Source organism: Oncorhynchus keta, chromosome 8, assembly GCF_023373465.1.
Source record: "Oncorhynchus keta strain PuntledgeMale-10-30-2019 chromosome 8, Oket_V2, whole genome shotgun sequence".
Taxonomy (NCBI): domain Eukaryota; kingdom Metazoa; phylum Chordata; class Actinopteri; order Salmoniformes; family Salmonidae; genus Oncorhynchus; species Oncorhynchus keta.
The window spans coordinates 5,292,816-5,310,277 of NC_068428.1; the positions used below are offsets into that span (position 1 = coordinate 5,292,816).

Here is a 17,462-nt window from a genome sequence, read left to right on the forward strand (position 1 = left end):
TTAAACCCACAAGACACAATTCAGTAAAAATCGCATTTATTTCAGCACGACACACTTCAAAATGTGCAGAGTTGAATAGAGAATACTGATCATTAATTCCAAATACTGTCAGCACGTAAATATACTGTCATTCGAGTGGTTGTTTCTACATCTCCTTTGCTTAGACTCAGTGTGGTAAGCAGACCTCAAAAGAAGCCTTGAACCACTGACCCTTACACTGCAAGCCAGTCTTCCAAGTGGAAAGGGCACCGTTTGTCTACGCACACAGTATGGCTAGTGCTACAAGAGACAGTGCCAAAGAGTATTCATTCACATTAAATAATCAGGTTCTCTTTTTTTGTTTTGTTCATGACTTAGAGTCAATCTCAATAGAGTCGGGCCCCGAATCCAAAAGTTTGTTTGATGGCTTCAAAGTAGTATCTCTTCCAACCCTCCTTCGTCCTATCCTCTTCTCCAGTAGGGACATCTTTACATTCCAGCTTCAGCTCAGTCTCATTGCCTCGATCCTTCATGTTTAGAGTGATAGTCGCATAGTGCTCTGGAAGAGGGAAATCAGAGTGAGTTGTTGCAAAAACAATATATCCAAGCCATTTATGTTACTATCCAGGGTTCCTCAAGTCAAGTCATGGCCCTCCAACAGGGTATGCAGGCTTTTGTTCCTGCCCAGTTTCAACACACCGGATCCAACTAATCATTACGCCTGTGATTAGTTTAATCAGGTATGTTAAAATCAAAATGTATTGGTCGCGTCAACAGATTTACAGGTGTTACAGATGCAGCAAAATGCTTGTTACTAGCTCTGAGTGCAGTTGAATCATATTTTTAGAACTAAACCAAGATGGAATCGACAAGCTGTGGTCTAACGAGAACAAATGAGTGATAGTGAGCAGAACCAGCATAGAGGCGGGCAGAGCCAAGCACGCCCTAGCGATATCCTATTGGTGCGTTCCAGTATACAACTGCATATTTCCGTTAAGTGTACAATAACTCAATTTGCACTCCTAAGCAGCGCATTTAAAAATATATATATATTTGTACTTTTGCGAACGGTAAAGTGCACAAAACTCTGTCCATAAGATTCTACTTTTAGGAACAGAACTGTATTGATGAGAATTTACAAAATGTCAGCCAAAATCCATCTCGTTCAATCTTCTCCCACTGCCCGCCAGTGAGCTTGCTATCTCTTCCATACAATATTTGGTTGTGAGCGGAAACGCCAACAGGATGCTTCACATTTATACATCCAGTGAGATATCGGTCTATCAGTGGTAGAATGTCTAGCAAAGACCAAACAAATACACAGAATCAAAACAAGAAATGTCAGAACGTGTCCAATTAACAAATCCAAAGTAGATATCTCACGGGAGCAATGTCAGAATATAAATACAATGCTTCAGAAAGTATTCACACCCCTCGACTTTTTCCACATTGTTATTGTTGTTACAAAGTGGGATTACAATGGATTTGTCATTTTTTTGTCAACGATCTAAACAAAATACTCTGTCAAAGTGGAGGAAGAATTATACAATTTGTAATACATTTTTTTTTAAACACTAATATACTGGATCTTGATTAAATAAGAATTCATCCCCCTGAGTCAATGCATGTTAGAATCACCTTTGGCAGCGATTACAGCTTTAAATCATTCTGGGTCTATACATTTTGCACACCTGGATTATACAATATTTGCACATTATTCTTTTTAAAAAATTCTTCAAGCACTGTCAAGTTGGTTGTTGATCATTGCTAAACAGCCATTTAAGTCTTGCCATAGATTTTTCAAGACAATTTACATCAAAACTGTAACTAGGCTACTCAGGAACATTTAATGCCGTCTTGGTAAGCAATTCCAGTATATATTTGGCCTTGTGTTTTAGATTGTCTGCTGAAAGGTGAATGTCTCCCAGTGTCTGTTGGAAAGCAGATTGAACCAGGTTTTCCTCTAAGATTTTGCCTGTGCTTAGCTTTATTCTGTTGAATTTATCCTTAAAAAAAACTGCCTAGTCTTTGTCCATGACAAACATACCCATAACATGGAGCCACCATCATGCTTGAAAATATGTGTTGGATTTGACCCAAACAAAACACTTTATATTCAGGACCAAGTTCATTCTTTGCCACAATTTTTACAGTTTTACTTTAGTGCCTTATTGCAAACATTTGTATTCTGTACAGGGTTCCTTCTTTTCACTCTGCCAATTAGGTTGGTATTGTGGAGTAACTACAATGTTTCCTCCCATGACAGCCATTGAACTCTAACTGTTTTAAAGTTCCCATTGGCCTCATGTTGAAATCCCTGAGCGGTTTCCTTCCTCTCCAACAACTGAGTTAGGAAGGACGCCTGTATCTTTGTAGTGACTGGGTGTATTGATACACAATCTAAAGTGTAATTAATTACTTCAACATGGTCAAAGGGATATTCAATGTGCATATTTTTTCTGATTCTACCCATAGGTGCCCTTCTTTAAAAGGCATTTGAAAACCTCCCCGGTCTTTGTGGTTGAATCAGTGTTTGAAATCACTGCTCGACTGAGGGACCTTATAGATAATTGTATGTGTGGACTCCAGTACATGGGTTTGAGGTAGTCATTCAAAAATCATCTTTTAACACTTATTGCACACAGTGAGTCCAGGCAGCTTATGCACATTTTTACTTGCCATAACAAAGGGGTTGAATACTTTCAGCGTTTCATTTTTTATTAATTTGTAAACATATTTCAACTGACATTTTAAATTTGAGGCCCTGGCGTGACATTTTGATAACCATGTAAATCTCTCTCGGACCAGCTGACTTATCAATATTTTCAGCTCTTTTTACTCTTAGATTCTAAAATGCTAATTAGCATCAAAGTAGACATCACGCAAGACTACAAATCCCTGCAAGCTCCTTCATGTCATTTCTAGCTGGCACCTTTGCTAACAGGTAGTGTCAATTTAAAACTTGCACAAGACAGTTCACAGAATTGTCAATTTAAAATGTTTTGCCTATTTAGTCATTACTAAATTTAGCTAACAGATGGCTCTGATTCTCTGGATTAACTGTCTCAGAAGGGAGAATAACAATGATCAAGTGTCCTCTCTCTCCCCGTGGAATTTTGGGAGAATTCTCCTCAGATTTCCTTTGTTAAAGTCCTCAGCAACAATAAATGTGGTTTCCAGTTTGCTCTATGAATGTTATCCTTAGTTCTAGGATGAAACAAAAGCCTGCAAAACCTGTGGGTCCCCAGCAACTAGTTGAGAAAGCAGTTAGTGTTGTAGAGATTACCTGTATGAGAAATACCTAAGTGGAGACATGCTGAAATTAAAATTGATATTGAAAGTTACTGAGGTTAAAAGGAGCACACACAAAATCAAGAGGACAACTGGGCAAGGTGGGGAAACCTACCACATGGCCAGGTCTTGAACCTCCATTTCATAACAATCTTCTCATCTGGGACCTATAAGAAGTGGAAACAAAGACTACAGTTAGATTTGGACATTCTTCCACAATGGGTTACGATTGACGGATAACAAACATGATCTCAAGAAGACATGTCCTCACCAGCTCTGTAAACTCTCCGTTGACACTCCCCTCTAGCAGCTGAAACTTCCCTCCTTTTTCTCCGTCGACCACAGCTGCAGCATGGGTGAACGCCTGGACCATCTGCATTACCAGAGTGGAGTCAAATCAATGATTCCTACAAGCTGTCAGCCAATTGTAGTCATGATTCAAAAGAGTTATGGGCCACCAATTTAAAAAGTAGGTGGACATTATCTTACAATAGGCAACATTTGTGAACCGGAAGTAATCTACAGAGTTTAAGTCTAGTTCACGGAGGTTGCTCCTCATTCCCAATTGAAAGAAACAGTAAAATCCAACATTGGATATAAGAGTTAATCAAAAATGTTTGCACTGGTGAAATACCACAGGGGGAAAAAGGGATATCAAAACCCAGGTAAAACTCTTTCTTTAAAAGGCAAACTAGCACATGCACTCAATGATATTCTTACTCTACATTAGGAAAAGACTACTTGATCACTCACGTTTTGGTTGATGAAGGTTCTGTACAGCTCATCAGGTGAGGTGAGGAAGGTCTCCTTGAGACTAAACTTGCAGGTTGAAATCTTGACCCCTGTGCTGGATGGTGGAGCAGAAGAAGAGGGACCAATCTGGGGACATACAACAGACAAGCATGATCATGAAGTCCCAGTATTTGTACTTAAGGTGAAGCTTACGTAATACTGAATACTAGATATCCAAAACTTGGAAGTTGAGTAAATTAATTTTGGAATGGATTGTGGGGCTTTACATTGTATGAAGGGTGGTGGGGATGAACTTCAGTTACATTTTTGCAGATGCACAAATGTCTATTTTTTTTTGCTAATTGGCCTCTTCTTGAACACAACATGTATGGAACATTCTTTACACTGTTAATGCTAGTTGGGTTTTATATCATTACCCCCTTGATACATTGGCTGCGTCCCAATTCTTCTCCGTTCTTCTGTTTGTATTGGATTGATGTAAACATGAGCTGGAAGTTTCCACCATTGTTAAATCCATAACGGAAGAGATTGAAGTTAGAGAATCAAGGCGTAAGGTAAGAAGGAAACTGCTACCCACCTGGGTTTTGTCAACTTTGACCTTTGTCTGCGATGGCTGTGGCTTGCTCACCGCCCCATTCGCCGTGGGCAGGATCATGCCCTGAGTGAACTCTGCAATTATAGGAAACGTTCAAATTCAACTCGTATCAAGCTGAACTGTCGCCTATAGAAATATGGCTATGAACAGGCAATAGAGTTAAATAGATTTGAATAATGGCCTCACCTGATTTCAGGTGGCCAACATAGCTCCCCAGGGCAGCTCGCACTTTCTTTGCTCCCTCCTTCCTCATGAGTTCGGTGAGAGGTGTATTGGGTTCATCCTTGCAAAGAACCACACTGATCTGTGCCCCCCCCCCCCAGCCCAAAAAAAAAGAGAGCAAAGACAAAACATATTGTTATGTTAGGTGTGGTCTTGTTCTACCCATATAAAGGAAAGAAATACAATTAACTCCCTTTGGGCCCACTGATATAGACTAGATGTTGTTGGTGCTCCTATTGGAGAATGGTGTTGGTGCTACAGTTGGAAGTTAGCAGTGATGTTGCCATTACCAATTACTATCATTACAATTTCTTGAATGTTTAATTTTTCTTTCCATCATTGTTCATTTTTATTTTATTTTTTTATTTACTTTTTTGTGATGTCCTTGTATGAAGCCTTGGTGGGGTGAGAGGGAGGGATGGATGGGGGGGAAAGGGACTAGGGATGTTGTACTGTTTTCAATGTCTCTGTTCTCATATCTGAAAATTGTTAAATAAAGTAGAAAAGAAACAAATGTAACTTTTTTCAAGAGTAACTAAAATTACAACCAACAGTTAGCAGCTGTCGATTAGCCTGAAAGAGCATGATCCTGAATGGCATTCTGTCATAACCTACATCTAGGTCGTCCATGTCATTTTCATCAGAGAGGTTGGGAACGTCAATGTTCCCTTTGTACTTGATTCCGGTTTTTGATGTTCCTGGGGGAGAAAGAAAGATCAGGAGATGTCATGAAGCCTACTTTGAAGACAGATACTATGACAACCCACCCACATCTCACTGAACCCTGGGTCTTTGTGTACGGGAGAATAAAGTTGTCACCACCGATAAATCTAAGATAATCGAGAATTTCAATAAGCATTTTCCTACGGCTGGCTATGCTTTCCACCTGGCTACCCCTACCCCGGCCAACAGCTCTGCACCCCCCACAGCAACTTACCCAAGCCCCGCTTCTCCTCCACCCAAATCCAGATAGCCTATGTTCTAAAAGAGCTGCAAAATCTGGACCCCGACAAATCAGCTTGGCCAGACAATCTGGACCCTCGCTTTCTAAAATTATCCACCCAAATTGAAAAAAATCGAATCAAATGTTATTTGTTACATACACATGGTTAGCCGATGTTAATGCGAGTGTAGTGAAATGCTTGTCCTTCTAGTTCTGACAATGCAGTAGTAACCAACGAGCAATCTAACCTAACAATTTCACGACAATTGTTGCCACCCCTATTACTAGTCTGTTCAACCTCTTTCGTATCGTCCGAGATCCCCAAACATTGGAAAGCTGCCACGGTCATCCCCCTCTTCAAAGGGGGGGTACACTCTGTTACACTCTGTTTTAGACCCATACTGTTACAGACCTATATCTATCCTACCCTACCTTACTAAAGTCTTCGAAAGCCAAGTTAACAAATCACCAACCATTTCGAATCCCACCGTACCTTCTCCACTATGCAATCTGGTTTCCAAGCTGGTCATGTGTGCACATCAGCCACGCTCAAAGGTCCTAAACGACATAACCACAATCAATAAAAAGACAGTACTGTGCAGCCGTCTTCATTGACCTGGCCAAGGCTTTCGACTCTGTGAATCACTGCATTCTTATTGGCAGACTCAATTGCCTTGGCTTCTCAAACGACTGCCTCGTATGGTTCACCAACCACTTCTCAGATAGAGTTCCGTGTGTGAAATTGGAGGGCCTGTTGTCCGGACCTCAGTCTATGAGGTCTATGAGGGTGCCACAGGGTTCAATTCTCGGGTCGACTCTTTTCTGTATATATCAATGATGTTGCTCTTGCTGCTGGTGATTCTCTGATCCATCTCGATGCAGACGACACCATTCTGTAAACTTCTGGCCCTTCTTTGAACACTTAACTAACCTCCAGACGAGCTTCAATGCCATACAACTCTCCTTCCGTGGCCTCCAACTGCTCTTAACCACTCGATATGATTGGTCATATAAAAACCTTGGGACCCAAATGCATAAATGCAAGTAAAACTAAATGCATGCTCTTCAACCGATCGCTGCCCGCACCCACCCGCCCGACTAGCATCACTACTCTGGACGGTTCTGACTTGGAATATGTGTACAACTACAAATACCTAAGTGTCTGGTAAGACTGTAAACTCTCCTTCCAGATTGACATTAAGCATCTCCAATCCAAAGTTAAATCTAGAATCGGCTTCCTATTTTGCAACAAAGCCTCCTTCACTTATGCTGCTGCTAAACATACCCTCGTAAAACTGACTATCCTACCGATTCTCGACTTTGGCTATGTCATTTACAAAATAGCCAACAACATTCTACTCAGCAAACTGGATGAGATCTATCACAGTGCCATCCGTTTTGTCACCAAAGCCCCATATACTACGCACCACTGCAACCTGTATGCTCTCTTTGGCTGGCTCTCGCTTCATATTTGTCACCAAACCCACTGGCTCCAGGCCATCTATAAGTCTTTGCTAGGTAAAGCCCCGCCTTATCTCAGCTCACTGGTCACCATAGCAACACACACCCGTAGCACACGCTCCAGCGGGTATATTTCACTGGTCATCCCCAAAGCCAACTCTTACCGCCTTTCCTTCCAGTTCTCTGCAGCCAATGACTGGAACGAATTGCAAAAATCACAGAAGCTGGAGACATATATCTCTATCACTAACTTTAAGCATTAGCTGTCAGAGCAGCTTACCGATCTATAAATAGCACACCTCATCCCCATATTGTTATTTATTTTGCACCCCAGTATCTCTACTTGCACATCTATCACTACAGTGTTAATGCTAAATTGTAATTATTTCACCACTATGGCCTATGTATTACCTTACCTCCCTAATCTTTCTACATTTGCACACACTGTATATATATTTCTCTATTGTGCTATTGACTGTATGTTCGTTTATTCCATGTGTAACCCTGTTGTTTTTGTCGCACTGCTTTGCTTTATCTTGGCCAGGTCGCAGTTGTAAATGAGAACTTGTTCTCAACTGGCCTACCTGATTAAATAAAATAAATAAACGTTAGTCTCATCACCATGGAAACGAGTGCTAAGCTGCACTTAGTTTGGCTCAAAACCCTGTTTCAATCAAAATGTGGGATACTTTTTGCAGAAAACATCTTACTATGAGTTCCATACAGAGTGGTGTGTGAGAGTGTGCTGCACTCACCGGTCCACGTCGCCTTGACATTCCACTCATAGAAGTAGATGAGCTTTCCCTTGCGGTTGTTGATGGACGCCTCGCCGTCCAGCTTCGGGACGTCGGTGACCTCGCAGCTCCCCTCAGGGCCCTCCACGCGCAGCCCCAACAGGAGCTCCTTCAGCTTGTCTGTCGACCAGCCTGTCACATCACGCTCCGTCCTGTAGGGACACACAATTAATTCATATATTCAACTTGGTTGTGTTCATTAGGGCACACAGTCAGCCAACAAAGCATTCTGAAACAGAAACAAGCATTTGTTACTGGAGAACTTCCCCGTATCAGACCGCTCATATTTTGTGCCTTGTGTAATGAACTAGTAAAACTGTGATATGATCATTTAGCTGTCAACATTGGCACAGTGACATGTTCAGTATGTGTGGCCCGTGTGGGTGTCAAACCCACAACCCAGGTGTTGCTGGCACCATGCCAGCAAAGCTCCATTGTAGCAGTGTGTGCATAGCCATAGATGGACTCAAAAGAAAGTAATCCATTTCAATAACCTATCCTTAGGCAAGTTAATTTTTCCTTCAGAAATATAGTTAAATTGGGTTTATTTACATAATAATAAATATACATTACTTTCTATAGACAATCACACCCCTGGACCTTTTATGTCAAGCCTAAATATTGATTAACAGCCACATACTAAAATGCATGGACTGTGTGCAATAAGAGTTTAACATGAGTTTTGAATGACTAACTCATCTCTGTACCCAACACATACAGATAATTAATTGTAAGGTCCCTCAGGTGAGCAGTACATTTCAAACACAGATTCAACCACAAAGACCAGGGAGATTCTCCAATGCCTCTTAAAGGGGACCTATTGGTATATATAATAGCACGGTGAAGTTAATTACACTCTGGATGGTGTATCAATACACAGAGTCACTATAAAGATACAGGCGTCCTTCCTAACTCAGTTGTTGGAGAGGAAGGAAACCGCTCAGGGATTTCAACATGAGGCCAATGGTGACTTTAAGAGTTAGAGTTTAATGGCTGTGATGGGAGAAAACTGAGGATGGATCAACAACATTGTAGTTACTCCACAATTACTAACCTAATTTACAGACTGAAAAGGAAGCCTGTACAGAATAAACATATTCCAAAAACAAGCATCCAGTTTGCATCAATGCAACTAAAGTAATACTGCAAAAAATGTGGCAAAGCAATTCACTTTCTTTTTGTACTGAATACAAAAAGTGTTCAAATCCAACACATTACGTAGTTTCACTCCATTTTTTCAAGCATAGTGGTGCCTGTGTGTTATTGACCGGGGAGTGTCAAGATAACATTTTTTTAAAGCAACGGAACAGAGCTAAGCACAAGCAAAATGTGGAAAACCTGTTTCAGTCTGCTTTCCACCAGACTCTGGGAGATTAATTCATCTTTCAGCAGGACAATAACCTAAAACACAAGGCCAAATCTACACTGGAGTTGCTTACCAAGAAGACAGTGAATGTTCCTGAGTGGCCAAGTTACAGTACCGACTTAAAATCTACTTGAAAATCTCTGGCAAAACCTGAAAACGTCTGTCTAGCAACAAGCAACTACCACTGACAAAGCTTGAAGAATATTTTTTTTTTTAACAAATATGGACAAATGTTGTCGCAATCCAGGTGTGGAAAGCTCTTAGAGACCCAGAAAAGAGATTCGGTATTTCATTTTTCAATAAATCTGCAAACATTTCTAAAACCATGTTTTCCCTTAGTTATTAAGGGTGTATTGTGTGTAGATGAGTGGAAAACTATATGAAATCCATTATTGTATTGAGGCTGTAACAAAATGTGGAATAAATCAAGGGGTATGAATACTTTCTGAAGGCACTGCATTTACAGTTATTTTACTTATTAAGTCAGACTAAATTATCTGAGTAGTAAACTGGGAAACAATGAGTCCAAGACAGTTCACAAAAGAACATACCAGAGGGGCATCATTTACTAGGATCACCTGGTTACCGCCAGTGTTGAATACATTGAGTTGACAAATCAAACCACGGGACGCTTTTTCACATATTTATTTGCCAAAAAGGTCCACGGTGGGTCTGTGTAAGCTAATACAAATATATTGGAGACAGGTTTATGGCAGTGAATGTCATTCATTTACAGCTATAGTATTTCTCAGCTAAGTAACATAAGTAGGCCTACAGTATCACAGCGAGGTCAAACAGGTTGGTGTGTGTGTGTGTGTGTGTGTGTGTGTGTGTGTGTGTGTGTGTGTGTGTGTGTGTGTGTGTGTGAGAATATCCTGTGTCCACAGCAAAACGATTGATTGTTCTCTAACCCCAGTGCATGTGGTGTACAATGCCACAGTGGAGAGGGTAAAAACCTTCAAGTTCCTCAGTGTGTACATCACTGACGACCTGAAATGGTCCCCTCACACACAGAGTATGGTGTAGGAGGCTGAAGACATTTGGCTTGGCCTCTATGACCCTCACAAACTTCTACAGATGCACCATTGAGAGCATCCTGTCGGTCTGCATCACCGACTGGTACGACAATTGCACTGTCTACAAATGCAGGGCTCTCCAGAAGGTGGGCCAGCCAGCCCAACACATCATTGGGGGCACACAGCCTGCTCCCCAGGACATTTACAACACCTGGAATAAAAGGCCAAGAAAATTATCAAGGATCTCAGCCACCGAACCACAGCCTGTTCACCCCGCTAACATCTAGGAGGAGGAGACAGTACAGTTCACCTTCCAAGCAGCAATAATGCTATACAGAGTAATCTACTCACGTTCGCATACGCCGATTCATGGTCCGTCTATATCCGGGTTGCATACAGTTTATACCATAGACATTAAAACCAGTAGATAAGAATACTTGGAATGTCCGCGCTATGGAAAACTCCCAATGTCACATGAAGCCGGAAGTATTTATTGAAACAATAACAATATTACACATCAATACAGGGACATTTCTGTGAATACAATGAACAAATGGAAGTATTTGAATATGAAGCATGTAATATTCAGAGATGCAAACTGCTGAGGGCCCAAAAAGGTGATTTTATTTTTTTCACCGACACGCAAACACGGGGATCCTCTTTTGTTGCTTTAATTTTCTAGTGACTTTTAGTCTGGAATCCCTTCTGGAAATGCAGGTTAACTGCACTAACTAAACAACAAAGAACATGATCAGTCTCGTGTGTAAAATAACAAGTGGTTAATGTGAACCAAACTCCTAGCTAAAAAATTAAGGAACACAATCCATGTTATTTGTTGCCTAGACTTTACTGCGAATGACACTCAAATCCAGAGAAAGAAAAAAAACAATACACTAACGTTGCAGTTAGCGATGACAGCCTTTATAATAAAACGATTGTGACCACACACACACGCTAAATATTGCACTAGAATGAAAAACAGGCATTCTATTTATGCTCTATTATTGTGGCCACTATAGTAGACATGGATTAAGTGCACAACGTTACATGTGTGCAAAAGTAACGTTCACGGAGTAAAACATTTAATAATCTCCCCTCAATCACACTAAAGTGTTACAGTACAGTCAAGTTCAACACAGCAAAAGCAATATCTTTGGGTTACACTGCACATGACACACTTTCTGCCTGTGTACACCTGTTCTACAATGTGCCAGCAGCAAAACATGAGACCCTTTGTTGGCATAATTGAGCTCTTTCGGGCAGAGTACGTACCGTAATTGCTGGACTATTAAGCGCACCTGAATATAAACCGCACCCACTGAATTATTAAAAAAATATGTATTTTGTATATAAATACGCCTCACTTGTCTATAAGCCGCAGGTGCCTACCGGTACATTAAAACAAATTAACTTTACACAGCCTTTAAACGAAACACGGCTTGTAACAAAAATTAAAACAGTAGCCTACCAAGCCTCCTCCTGTGCACTGAAACCACTGAAGTCATTTCCTTCGGTGTCAGAGTTGAATTGCCTCAGAATTGCTTCATCCGATGTTGGATCGTTTTCATTGTTGCTCTCGTCACTTTCATTCGGAGGCAAATACCCCGCTGAGCTCATGCTGCCCCTTCAACACGCAGCAGTCCAGCCTTTGGAAACCCGTTGATGATAGTGGATTTTTTGACAATGCTCCACGCTGTCAGGACCCACTGGCAGACTTGACCATAAGTTGCTCTTCGCATGCGGCCCGTTTTAGTGAAGGATTTCTCCCCACTTGTCATCCAAGCCTCCCACTGAACACTGAGCGCCACCTTAAATGCACGATTTACACTGATGTCGAGTGGCTGCAAATACTTTGGGCCATCTGCTTTTCTTCCCTCTGAAGGGTTTGTTGTCTTTTTGCACTGAGTCAGTTCCTCACGCTGCTGTTTACAAAGTCTTATAATCGACTCATTAAGGCCAAGCTCCCATGCAGCAGCTCTATTTCTTTTTCCAACAGCCAGATCAATCACCTTCAACTTGAAAGCTGCATCATATGCATTTCTCCGTGTCTTTGCCATGATGAGGGTGACAAAATTACTACCGTAATCAGAATGATGGGAAGTTTGAGCACGCTCGATTTGCGTCACATTATGTGACGGTGCTCAGTTTTTTGGCTGCGGCATGAATCTTGCGAAAGCGGGAAAAATCCATAAATTAGCCGCGTCATTGTATAAACCGCAAGGTTCAAAGTGTGGGAATAAAGTAGCGGCTTAGTCCAGCAATTACGGTACTCCTTATTGAAAGAGGGAAGTGTGTGGTGTTCCTTTTCACCTCTATTGGCATCCAGCTTAAAGCCAGGCCCAGCTCCACTTGATCCCTGAATCCACTTGTTTAACAAGCGACATCTAATTTCCACCCAATTCTCCCATTCTGAAAATTAACCAGAGGGGAAACATTAGTTCATTAGCTAGCTAAAATTTTACACAGAATGCCAGGGTCCAGTGAGCAACTAACGGTATAGCTTAAGGAGCGGCAAGGAGTCGTATAACCAGTTAATAATATAGCCAATTGTTTCCTCGACGTAACGTTAACTCATCTGATGTTGAAACGTTTTTTTTTTACCTCATTTTCACACCATAAACTAAATGATTTGATCAGCTAAGTTAGCGTAAATGTTACTCAACATTTTTCTGGCTAGCTAACAGAGAATTCGATCCAGCTACTGTAGATACTTAACAATGCTAGTGTTTTAACTGGCAAACTGCCTTTCCACTCTCTTTCCAGAGCACGCGCTGATGCTGGAACTAGCAAGTTGGTTGCCTCTTCTCTTCAGTTGCATGCAGCATTCTGTTATGGGAACGACTGGCTGAGCCCAGTCTCGAGCCTTGGATAAAGACAGTCTTGCTCCAAACGCACATCACTGGTTCGCTTACAGTCATTATTGACCCAAACACGCAAGACAAGCCCCGCCCGCCAAATAAAAATCTACACAAATTACGTAGTTTACCTATTTGGTGGTTAGAGCGTTGGACTAGTAACCGGAAGGTTGCGAGTTCAAACCCCCGAGCTGACATGGTACAAATCTGTTGTTCTGCCCCTGAACAGGCAGTTAACCCACTGTTCCCAGGCCGTCATTGAAAATAAGAATATGTTCTTAACTGATTTGCCTGGTTAAATAAAGGTCAAATTTAAATTTGGGATTTTTTTTTTAACGGCAAATTTCACCAAAAGGCAACTAGTTTGCATCCCTGCATATTGCTGAATGGCACCAAAAAATATATATAAATCGCTAAGGATCATGATATAAGTGGCATTAACTAGCAAAAGATCATGCTCAATGTGGTCATTAACACCCTGCCTGAGAGAGACAACCTTAATGTCTATGGCATAGGGATCCACTGACTTGACATTTTTGGGCAATACCAATATTTTCCTTGCCAAAAAAATCTGATACCAATACCCGATTAAACATATTTTGTCCTTAAGCATTCTAGTACAGTTAAATAGTTCACACACACACTGACCAAGAAGTTATTTTGTGGTCATTTACATATGTCCCCATCACCAGTAAAACAATCAAAACCTATTTCTTTCACTTACTTGCTGTGCTGTTTCGTTGTTCAATCGTTTCATTCTCAACCAGGATTTCATCATTCATGTCAAGCAGCTTTCAACACTGTCTGTCCGTGGCCTCTTCTGTCGTGGGTCTTCCTCCTCAGGGGGCACTGTCACTGTGTCCCTTTCCATCTTGTCCAGCTGTGTTTAACATTTGACGTAAACCCTGTTTCTAGTCTGCATCGAAGTAGCAGTAAAGAGGCTCAGAAAGAATGCCACTGAATCGCTTGATCACAGCCTCTAGTGCTTTTCCAAGTTAACCCAACAGTCTGTGTTGGCATTTTTGTTGAGCAGGCATTTCAATGCCATGACATGGATCTTCTGCAAACGCAGTTGAGCTTATTTCTCCAGTCAGTTGTTTGAATGGAGCTAGGAGTGTTCATGCTTCAAACATGTTCTCAAATGCCATTGAAATGGCAGCAGCGGTATGAGAACCAGCACATTAATGAGCATTCAATACGGCTTTCCTCAGTATGAAATCCTTGTCGACCCACTGTGCTATCAGACTTGGCATGCTCATGGGGCTGACATCACTGATCCAAATGTCAGTCGTGAGGCTAATAGCAGTGAGTAGCAAGTAGCTCATGGATCTTCGTTTCAACAATACTGTGTAACTCCGGTAGGGCAACATTTGAAAAAAAAAAAAAAATCACCTACTTGGTAATGTGTACTGGGGCTCGAGGTGCTCGACCAGTCAAGGGCAATGAATTCCATTATCTTGGTGTTAATGGATTTCGCCTTTGAGTTGTTTCGCTGAAATTTTCTCACTCTTTCAAATGACTGCTCGACTTGAACTTCTTTAGTTGTTGAAAGTGTGTGCTTAGTTTTTTTTCCTGCTTTTGTTCTAAGTAGTGTCTGATCTGGGAGTGTTGCACTTTCAAATGAGTAATTAGGTTTGTGGTATTGAAAGATTTCACTTTCTCACCTCCTCAGGAAATAACAGCAACAACATTGCATGTGGTCTTTTTGTTATCTTCCTTTGAAACTGAAAAATAGAGCCACACAGCAGACACTGTGGGCTAGGTTAGGAATGCTGTGTTGCACGTGCAGCGCTGGATTCTCCGTGGCGTCATTCGTCATATAGGTATGAACGTCAGCTTTGACATCGGTTTTGCACATTGGCGTTAAACTAGACATCGGGCCAATGCAGATGTTGGCATTTATAGCTAATATCGTCTGGTTCCTATATGCTTACCGATTCATCGACCAATCCCATCGTGATTGGTCTGTCAAGACGGTCCTGTATGACGACAAATGTAGTCCTCAGAATGGGTCACTATGTAATTAAATATCTGGATTTGTAGCGAACGTTCAAATAATTCACTGTGGGGATGGAACTTGCTCACCATAAACACATTATAGAGCCCAAAACGGGCGTCTAAAACGTTTTAGTTTGGTAGTTCTGACGATCGTAATTTACATAGGCTTCCTCAGACAGACCTGGCATTTTGGCAGTGCTAGGTTGCTATGCAGCAGCAGAGCTCGTGACTTCACGCTCCAGACCAGACACTGGTTGATATGGACCAACATCACACGCACAATGAATGTTTTATACCAAGGCAGTTGTGTTAAGTACTTAAGTGTACATTAAAGTACTACTGAAGTAGTTTTTGGGGGGTATCAGTACTTTCTTTATATTTGACAACTTTCACTATATTCCTAAAGAAAAATATGTACATTTTCCCTGACACCCAAAAGTACATTATATTTAGATGTTTTATTTAACTAGGCAACTCAGTTAAGAACAAATTCTTATTTACAATGATGGCCTACCACGGCCAAACCCATAACCTGGACGACGCTGGGCCAATTGTGCTCCGCCCTATGGGACTCCCAATCACGGCCTGTTGTGATACAGCCTGGAGTCTAACCAGGGTCTGTAGTGACACCTCTAGCACTGACATGCAGTGCCTTAGACCGCTGTGCCACTCAGAAGCCCAATGCTTAGCAAGACAGAAAATGGTCCAAATCGCACACTTATCAAGAGAACATCCCTGGTCATCCCTACTGCCTCTGACCTGGCAGACTTACTAAACACAAATGTTTTGTTTTGAAATGATGACTGAGCATTGGAGTGTGACCCTGGCTATCCGTAAATTTGAAAAAACTATCGTGCTTTTAATTATCCACACTTTTGATACTTAAGTATATTTTAGCACCTACATTTACTTTTGATACTTAGGTATATTTAAAAACATACTTTTAGACTTTTACTCAAGAAATATGTTAGTATTCTACTGGGTGACTTTCACTTGAGTCATTTTTTTATTAGGTATATTTACTTTTCCTCAAATATGAGAATTTAGTACTTTTTCCACCACCGCCCAAAGGTGATGACTAAAGTGTATTTTTAGGCATTTTCCACTGACTTCTCTATGTGGGAGTCTGGGCCGGGCGTTACTTAAACTGCAGTGCAGTACCGAAGCAAAACTGTTGTGGGAGCAGTTAAACCGTGTTGCTACTTCCGGAACCCTTGCCTTGGTCTGATAATAGCTTGCCAGTGAGCAAGGCCTTTTCAACTGCATCTCGAAAGGCAGTGTGCTTTCTTCAACTAGGCTAACGTTACTCACCAATGCCAGTTGTTGACGTTTGTTGCATCGGCTCTCTCCTCCACGATCCAGCGTGGATCCCCTTCTCCCCATTTAGCCATGACGACAGTAGTAACTTACTATCAAACAAGCTGTACAATTGCGTCCCCGAAGCTTGCTAACGCCAGCTAACTAGCTAGCTAAATTAATCGCAAATGCCGGCACCGAAAGGAACGAACGTGATGATTAGCTAGCTAACGTTAGCAAGCTAAACCGATTAAGTAAATAAGTCGACTATTATCTAAAATTGCGTTATGGCCGTAACTATGTTCCTGAGCGACGGTTTTCCTCTTGGTTTATGACCCTGGTCTTTCTAGAAAAGTCGTTTTGACGTGCAAGGAGCCATTACCATATGAAGGTGGTGTACAGCTACAGACGGAAGTGACGCATATACCCCCAAAAAAAAAAATGCAGCAGCAGAGTTCCTTCTTCGTCTGTAGATTTTTTTATGGCAGTTGCCAACTGTTGCCAAAGTTGCATTACCGCCATCAACTGGATTGGAGTGTGGACCAGAGACAGTGAAGTTCTAAATCATGTTCACTTACAACTGAATCTACTCCTTCCTCAACATCTCTTACCATCTCAAACATCCCTAGATCTGTCACTGGATGAGGGAGAAACCAAGGTGGAATGCCAGGAAGAACCACAGAGGGGCTAAACTCCCTCCCAAGCAACACCATCTTGCTCGCCATGTCATTGCCTATCCACCCAAAGCTTGTACTCAGATTTCATTAATTTCCCCAGCACTATAGGAGTACCTTTTTTGTAGCATATGTAACCTTATGTTCTTGTACATTTACCCAATATGTCATGCTAACTATTGTCTTCTTCTCTACCTGTATCGCTGCCAACAGGGAGGT

General features: G+C 41.5%; 1 protein-coding gene across 2 annotated transcripts; it reads right to left on the reverse strand.

Annotated features, from left to right (window-relative positions):
* Nucleotides 1-19: 19 nt before the first annotated feature.
* Nucleotides 20-16,994, reverse strand: LOC118386735 (activator of 90 kDa heat shock protein ATPase homolog 1-like). 2 transcript variants are annotated; one of them, XM_035774500.2, is made up of 9 exons: nt 16,585-16,994; nt 8,000-8,190; nt 5,456-5,538; nt 4,805-4,922; nt 4,601-4,692; nt 4,024-4,149; nt 3,542-3,643; nt 3,386-3,437; nt 20-538 (listed from the first exon to the last, which is right to left on the reverse strand). In XM_035774500.2, exons 1-9 carry the CDS (start codon nt 16,662-16,664, stop codon nt 366-368), a joined length of 1,017 nt encoding a protein of 338 aa, XP_035630393.1. In that variant the 5' UTR covers nt 16,665-16,994; the 3' UTR covers nt 20-365. The 2 variants fall into 2 exon arrangements, with proteins under 2 accessions (XP_035630393.1, XP_035630394.1); XM_035774501.2 differs by lacking the exons at nt 5,456-5,538; nt 8,000-8,190; nt 16,585-16,994 and adding an exon at nt 5,211-5,308.
* Between the last annotated feature and the right edge of the window lie 468 nt (nt 16,995-17,462).

Bases quoted from the DNA above. Each gene is read 5' to 3' on its own strand.
- LOC118386735 (XM_035774500.2), bottom strand. From the start codon at position 16,664: ATGGCTAAATGGGGAGAAGGGGATCCACGCTGGATCGTGGAGGAGAGA. The intron at 3,644-4,023 runs GTGAGTGATCAA...CTGGTAATGCAG, and splicing joins GAACCTTCATCAACCAAAAC to ATGGTCCAGGCGTTCACCCA. The intron at 3,438-3,541 runs GTGAGGACATGT...CACTTCTTATAG, and splicing joins ACGGAGAGTTTACAGAGCTG to GTCCCAGATGAGAAGATTGT.